Source organism: Camelina sativa, chromosome 5 (genome assembly GCF_000633955.1).
Source record: "Camelina sativa cultivar DH55 chromosome 5, Cs, whole genome shotgun sequence".
Taxonomy (NCBI): Eukaryota; Viridiplantae; Streptophyta; class Magnoliopsida; order Brassicales; family Brassicaceae; genus Camelina; species Camelina sativa.
Genome location: NC_025689.1, coordinates 23,556,227 through 23,564,988, shown reverse-complemented (window position 1 = coordinate 23,564,988; position 8,762 = coordinate 23,556,227). Strand labels below are relative to the sequence as shown.

The window sequence follows — 8,762 nt, the reverse complement described above, 5'->3', positions numbered from 1 at the left end:
CCTTTACAAATGACCTCCCCCTTACATATTTATACCGACCCATTTACTACTCAATTAATACGGAATTAATAGTGCGCGATCCGCGCAGCCTAATTAACCCTCTTAAATGCGGGAATCTTTGACCGGGCCCGAGCTGCGAGCTGTCGAGCACGGAACGTCTCCGTGCTCCCTTCCTTTCTCCGGGCCTGATGGGCCGATCAATAACACCTCCTCGGCCCATTAGGCAAGCCTGACTTAGGCCCTCTTGCCTATTGCCCGAGATGGTAGATCGTGGGTACAACACTAGAATCTCTCAAATTTAAATGATATACAACAGATTTTCCATAACAAAAGTTTACAATCTCCATAATTATATTAACATTAATAAATTTCCTAAACCGAAAATCCAATTATAAAATATCACATTAAATATGTTGAAAACCCTCCATATAATTTGGTTTATTTTTTATATTTTGAGGAATTACCAAAAAAATTAAAATTCTATTAATTATCATAAATTATATATATTTACATGAAAAAATTATAAACTATAAAAATATGCTAATTTGGTAAAACAATTAACATAATTAAACTTGATAAAAAAACTTATGTTGATTATTTTTCTTACGCAAAAACTTAGGGGGGTTATTGGTTTAGGATTTAAAGAGAATTTTAATGACTTAAAAAGTTATGTAAAATATGTTGTTATTCAATCAAGACTTTTTAAAAGTCTTTTAAAATTTGGTGTTATTAGTTGTGGATTTGTAAAAAGTTATCTAAAATCTTCATAAATCTAGTGTTATTGGATTAGGAGTTTTATCAAGTCATTAAAAGTTTTATGTTATTCAAATAAAACAAAAGAATCTTGGATTGTTAATGACTTCAACTATTATGTTATTGGTTTAGGATTCTATATTCTTTTCTTCATAAAAAAAGTCATGTAAACACTCTCATCAAATAGAAAGATTTGTGAATCATAGTTCATGACTTTTTGAGAAGAAAGAGAGATAAAGAAAGAAGAGAGAGAGGATTTACAATCACGTCGTAAATTCCCAACCTCATATATATACCCAGCAAAAAAAAAAAGACAGAGTTACGACTCCGGTCACCGGAAAAAAAAAGAATGGGAGAAGAAGCATTGTCAAAAGTTCATTTCTTTTCCAGTGCTTCCATCAAATCTGCAGTATTTGGATGCTCATGGCTGTATCTCACTCGAAACAGTAGCAAAACCAATGTTGCTTCTTGTGATAGCTGACAAGACACATTCTACTTTCGTGTTCACGGATTGCTTCAAGCTAAACCGAGATGCAGAAGAAAATATTGTGGCTCATACTCAACTCAAGAGTAAGAATACATGAACCAACGTACATAATATAGATAACATAAAGAATATATAATAATACATGAACACAAAACCAAAGTATAATTCAATATAAGAACACGGGATGATCAAACACATAATCGAATTGAAACCCTGGCGAAAAAAAGGATTTACATATATGCTTAGCTAACCTAGGACACGAGTGACACAGCGAGGTAGTTACTATCGTTAGTCATCATCTAAACAAAAAAGACATCCTAACCTTTTAAAATCAAACACTCGTAATTGCAATATGTTACCAATTATTCAACCAAAGATAGAATACTTTAATACATAGAAAGAAGATGAGCAAGTCTAGTTGTACATGTAACTTGGAGATCAATTACGTCAAAAGGCGTTGATGAATAAAAGATATATGACTTTGCCAAAGATGATTTTATTAAAGATGAGATAAGCAAGATATTTTTTTTTTCCACAGAAACGTTGAATCAAAAGAATATTGTGCAATATTTTTTGAGAAAGATTTTACGAAATTTTAGGAGAGACTTTATAAGATTAGGAAAAACAAATCAGCAAGATTTTAAAAAACTTTCTAAACAATCACTTAGAATCCTCAATTTTAAAGTCATTAAAATTTTCTTAAAATCATGAACCAATACCCCCTTTATTTTGATTTTGGTGAGACGGGTTGACAATAATCCCATATAGGAAGTTAAGTGGAATTTTTTTTTTTTAACACTTTTAGATGTGTACCAGGAGATAAAATGTATTACTAGACCATACATATACCACACGGATTAAAATCTTGAAAACACTACAAAATCCTATACTTTGAATACTTATATCAAATACCTGAAAAATTTTATATTTTTAAAATTAATAAAACAATAATAAAATAACAAATAAATATAATATAAATTTTAAATTATAAAAATTAAAAATATTGTCGTTAAATCCTAGTACTTAATAAACTAATTAACTTTTGTGGAAAATTTTGTTAGGACGACGACGTTCAACATTCAAAGTGCTTTCGATTTAGTATATAGTATACACGTAACTCTACACATTTCAATAAAATAACTAAGCTTCGTGCATGATTCGCGATTATGTAAATATAAATTATAAGTAATCAAAAGTATTCTAATATTAAGTTCGATTAACTATATTCAAATCGAATCGTATTGCAAATCAATTTATAAAAAAAAATTCGCGCATTGTGTTTGAAACTTTGAATTAACAATTTATAGGTTTCCGGTAATAGCATGGTAGAAAGTACAAAATGTGTCTATTATGTCCAAAAGTGAGAGAAGTCATTTTCAAAGTACCAAATCTGATCTGGCAAAGGATCACTTGATTACGTGCAAGTTTTGAGATATTGTTTTTATATGGCCGCCAAGATGGAACAAGTCATGTTGTTTGTTTAACGCGCACTTCTTCCTCTCAATCATTATCAAAATTTGTAAACACTACTATATATATAACAGTTCATAGAGAATGAAATTTATATATTTTCTTACATTCAGAGATTGAGACCAGAAGAAAAAACTTATGGAGAAGATAACCGAACCTTCCAAACAGACAACAACAGAAGAATCAGCAAATCCAGAACCAGACCAAATCTTGAGTCCAAGAAGATCGTTGCAGCTAAATCAAAAGAAATGGTGGATCTCTGTTTTATTATGTCTTTTCTTAGTCTTGCTCGGAGATTCTCTCGTCATGCTTCTCTTGAACTTCTTCTACGTTCAAGACAACCGAGAAGAGAGTGACCAAGATCTACAATACAAAGGAACATGGTTGCAAGCTTTGGTCCAAAACGCTGCGTTTCCAATCCTTATCCCTCTCTTTTTCATTTTCCCTTCACCAAAATCTAACCAAGAAACCAACAATACTCGTTTCCTCTCATTTCGTCTCATCGTCCTATACGTTGTTCTTGGTATTCTTGTTGCTGCTCACAGCAAATTGTTTGCACTCGGGAAGTTATACGCAAACTATGGCATCTTCACTCTGATTTCCGCGACTCAGTTGATCTTTACCACGATTTTTACAGCCTTTATTAACCGTTTCAAGTTTACCAGATGGATTATCTTATCGATAATCACCACCATTTTGATTTATGTTTTCGGTAGTCCTGAATTTGGAGGAGAGCCTGATGAAAACGAAGAATTCTACAACATCCAAGCTTGGTTAACTTTTTCTGGATCTGTTGCTTTCGCGTTATCGCTCTGTTTGATCCAACTCGGGTTTGAGAAGCTATTGGTGAAGACAAAGAGATATGGTAACAAGAAAGTGTTTAGAATGGTCTTGGAGATGCAAATATGCGTCTCTTTTGTCGCCTCGGTTGTTTGTCTCGTGGGTTTGTTTGCGAGTGGCGAGTTTAAAGAACTGAAAGGCGACGGCGAGAGGTTTAAGAAAGGAGAAACGTATTACCTTTTGAGTTTGATCGGGTTGGCTTTGTCGTGGCAGGTTTGGGCGGTCGGACTGGTAGGTTTGGTGCTCTATGTTTCGGGTGTCTTTGGTGATGTCGTTCATATGTGTACTGCGCCACTTGTGGCTTTGTTTGTTGTGTTGGCATTCGATTTTATGGATGATGAGTTTAGTTGGAATAGAATTGGTACTCTGATAGCAACAGTTGTGGCTTTAGGATCTTACTTCTACACTCTGCACAAAAGAAACAAGAAGAACATGGTGGAACTTTACCAAAGAGAGAACAATATTGAAGTTTAGTCTCTCATGTCAAATGTTTGTTTTTGTTTGAAAATATGTTCTTGTTCTCCTGAATCCAAAACATGTTGTATTGATCTGAAATTTGTGTAATATATTTGTTAATTGTTCTATTTAGTTTGATTTTTTTTTTACTATACTCAGTTAATGAGGATTTGTCACTATGGTTGGAAGAAAACGAATACATTGATATGGTTGATCGTAATTAAAAGAATAAACTTTGTAGAAGAAAATGACCGAGAAAGATTAAAAGTATGTGAGAAAGAATTTTAAGAAATATGACTTGGAATAATTTTCTAACTTGATTACAAATGAATGGGAGAGCTGATATATATAGCCTCTAAACTACAGAACTAGGTTATATATATGTGTTTAGTTTAATATGATCTTTGATTTTTGAAAAAAGATTATGATTTTTTTTATTCTTATCTATTAGAGTTTAGAGGCTATACAAACTAGAACTAAATATACAAATTCCCTTAACCTATATGAAGTTATAGATACGCCTAGTTGTAGATAAGTCTTTGTCGTCAAGATAGTTTATTGGACAATCATCTCAACTGTCAATCTTTCTGTTGATCACCAGTTTTCCAGTTCCCAATAAACTGAATATTCCCAACTGTAGAAAATATAATAGAACAAACTGTGATATTTTATTTTTATTTTTATCTTGATATTTCATAATCAGATATTTTTTTTTGAAATAGAAAAATAGAAATCCATATTGTTTCTATAATACAATTAGTTTTCTAATCAAAAAGCATGGAGTAGACAAGTATATATATATATATATATATATATATATATATACTTGTGAAAAAAAAACAAACATATAAGAGCCAATATGCTCTCATTTTCTAAAAAATCAACTTGAACCACATTTTTTAACAGCTAAAAACAAAAATTTCGGTTTGGATTCATACCAATAGAATTATAACCCTCAATGAATAGATGGTTGTATACCTAGAGACTGAATATAATTAAATATTAAAAAGATTAACAAAATATATAAAACTGCAATAAATTTTTCACAATAAGGAGACGTCATTTCTGACAAATTCTCTTTTAACTAATACAAATATAAAGAAAATTTGAATACAATGATAAGAAGTTATTTATATATAGATTTCTAAAGATGTGAACATTTGAATAGACACAATTGTTTGTAAAAGACACAATTCTATATTCAACAGACGTAACTTTTTAGAGAGACGCAACTGTAAAAAATTTCTGTCAAAAATATAAAACAAAAAAAAATTGAATACAATGATGAGAAATCACTTATATATAAATTTATAAAGATGTGAACATTTGGATAGACACAACTGTTTGTAAGAGACACAACTCTACATTTAACAGACACAACTTTTTAGAGAGATGTAACCGTTGAAATTTTCTGTCAAAAAATATATATATATTACGAAAATATACTACAAAAAACTGCAACTATTGTTGGCATTTTTTAAGATTATCATTATTATATTTAAATACAATGATGAGAAGTTATTTATATATAGATTTCTAAAGATGCGAATATTTGAATAGATACAATTGTTTGTAAAAGAAATAACTCTATATTCAATAGACACAACTGTAAAAAATTTCTGTCAAAAAATATATAAAAAAATAAAATTTGAATACAATGATGAGAAGTCACTTATATATAAATTTATTAAGATGTGAACATTTGAATAGACACAACTGTTTATAAGAGACACAACTCTACATTTAATAGACGCAACTTTTTAAAGAGATGCAACTGTTGAAATTTTCTGTCAAAAAAAATATGAAAAGGTTATTACGAAAAGGTACTACGAAAAATCGCAACTGTTTTTGGCATTTCTTCAGATTGATATTATTACATTTGAATACAATGATGAGAATGTTGTAAAACAATTGGAGTGGACTTCCATAACCGGCCCGTTACTTTGTCTAAGTGTGTAAGGCCTATGGCCGATGGCCCATTACCTTTTTCCTATTCTAAGTCGGTCTTGTATTAAGGGTTTTTCTATCCCTATATATATATAACATTCGATTCATTAATGTGAATAAGATTTGAGAGAAACGAAGCCCTAAGCCAGCTGAGAAAAACCCTTACCCTAAAACCCTAAAAACCGCCGCCCACAAAGTTCTTGTTCGTCCAAGTTGAGCGATCAGCTTCTGGTTCAGAGATCCTTTCGTGGTCGGTTCCTGTTCGTGATCGGTTTCTTGTTCGTGTCTAAGCCGAGGTTCGTGAAACAACTCAAGGTAAAACCGAGGTCTTTAGCTTCCGGTTCAAATCCAGTCAACCTCCAAATGGTGGAAGAAATGGCTGAGGACAAAAGTGTACTTGTGGTGGATAGTGGATCCACCCACACAATCGTGAAGGATAAGAGATATTTTATTAATCTCATAATGAAAAATGCCAATGTTAGTACAATTGCGGGTATAGCAAGCCTAATAGAGGGCTACGGCCAGGCTCATATATTATTACCAAATGGCACACATCTTGAACTAAGTGATGCCTTGTATTCACCCAGCTCTAAGAGAAGCTTATTGAGCTTTAAAGACATTCGATTGAATGGTTACCATGTTGAAACAAAGGGTGAAGGAAACAAAGAGTTCCTATACATTACTGAAATCGTACAAGGACATAAGAGAGTCCTAGAGACTATACCTGCACTAGCCACTAGTCTTTACCAAGCTACGATAAATATGATAGAAGCTAACTTGGCAAAGAATAAAATGTTCAATGAACAATTCACTCTATGGCATGACCAGCTTGGCCATCCGGGTTCTAACATGATGCGTAAGCTAATTATGAATTCAAATGGGCACACTCTTAAAGAAAAAAAAGTTATCCCTAAGAATCTCACATGTGTAGCATGTGCACAAGGAAAACTTATTGTAAGGCCATCACCAGTAAAAGTAACTAAGGAAACTTTGCATTTTCTGGAAAGGATACAAAGGGACATATGTGGACCAATACACCCACCTTGTGGGACGTTTAGATATTTTATGGTCCTTATTGATGCATCTACCAGATGGTCGTATGTTTGTTCGCTATCCACAAGGAACCTAGCATTTGCTAGGCTATTGGCTCAAATTATAAGACTAAGAGCAGACTTTCCAGATTTTCCACTTAAGACTATACGGCTAGACAATGCTGGTGAATTTACATCCCAAGCGTTTAATGAATACTGTATGTCCATGGGGGTGAGTGTGAAACATCCTGTGGCACATGTCCACACACAGAATGGATTAGCTGGATCCTTCATTAAACGAATACAACTAATTGCTCGACCATTACTAATGATGTCGAAGCTTCCTGTGTCGGCTTGGGGACACACTGTATTACATACGCATCAGGCCATCTAGTGAACACAAATATTCACCATCCCAACTATTAACAGGTCATGAGCCAGACATATCCCATCTCAAAACATTCGGGTGTGCCGTTTATGTACCTATTGCTCCACCACAGAGAACTAAGATGGGACCTCAAAGGAGGATGGGAATATATGTTGGATATGAATCTCCCACCATTATTAAGTATCTTGAGCCAACTACAGGAGATTTATTTACGCGGACTGTCAATTTACAGAATCCGATTTTCCTATGTTGGGTGGAGAGACAAGCAAGCTAGTTAAAGAATTATCATGGAATCAAACATTCTTAAATTGGCAAGATCCTCGGACTCTAGCATGTGATGCAGAGGTCCAAAAGATTATTCATTTGCAAAAGCTAGCTATACAATTGCCAGATTCCTTTGCTGACCCAAAGAGAGTAACAAAATCGTACATACCAGCTTGTAATGCACCAGTACGTATTGATATTGAAACGACCGACCTTTTTTCTTTTTTAAATAATAAATAATAAAATAATAATAATAATAATAAATAAACTACAACTAGTGGTCCCATACCCACTAGCCACCTAACCACCATCACAAACAACAGCGGAAAACCAATACCAATCAATATCCAAAATAATATTCCATTAATAACCAATAATCATAACGTCAACAATATCCAATACTCAAATAGTAGAAATCATAGAACCAGCAACCTAGCAATGTTCTAATGACTCCACTCTAGCAACCTAGCAAGCCAGACAACATCAAACCGAGTCCCTAGAACATCCTCCTCTTCATTGCCGGGATTCCACGCTCACACTTTGCCTTTACCTGCACCACAAACACATATTGCAATGCATGAGTATTTTATAAACACTCAGTAAGGCAATCCTCCCATCTACTGGGCTATACACACAAGCAATAGAGTATCAATAACCATCACACAACAATCAACAACAACGAATAAAAAACCAGGACTTAGCATCGACCGACGTNTGACTTAAGTCAAAACGCAGAGAATTGAACCAGCATCGACCGATGCTGCCACTGCATCGATCGATGCACACCCTAAACTGGGATTCCGGTTCGCGGGTGTTACAATTCTCCCCCACCANCGACGTAACACGAAAACCCTAGAGTTTTACGCACCGTCCTCGCACTTGCATCGACCGATGCAAGATATGCATCGATCGACACAACGTCGAGCACCGTGATTTCCCCGAAGCTTCTCGCTAGATCTTTGTTCCTACAACCACAAAACTTGATCCCAAGCCACAAGAAAGCTTCCTAACGTCCATAGCAACGATCTAACAAGCCTAACAACACACAACAAGCAGATTAAAGAATCCTCTAGCTTAGATAAGCCATGGTCATGCACTTACCTTTGCCACAGAAGAACTAAGCCTC

At 34.0% G+C, this 8,762-nt stretch overlaps 1 protein-coding gene across 1 annotated transcript; it reads left to right on the top strand.

Annotated features, from left to right (window-relative positions):
• Nucleotides 2,776-4,148, top strand: LOC104787474 (probable purine permease 18). Its single transcript, XM_010513065.2, has one exon. It carries the CDS (start codon nucleotides 2,849-2,851, stop codon nucleotides 4,022-4,024), a length of 1,176 nt encoding a protein of 391 aa, XP_010511367.1. The 5' UTR covers nucleotides 2,776-2,848; the 3' UTR covers nucleotides 4,025-4,148.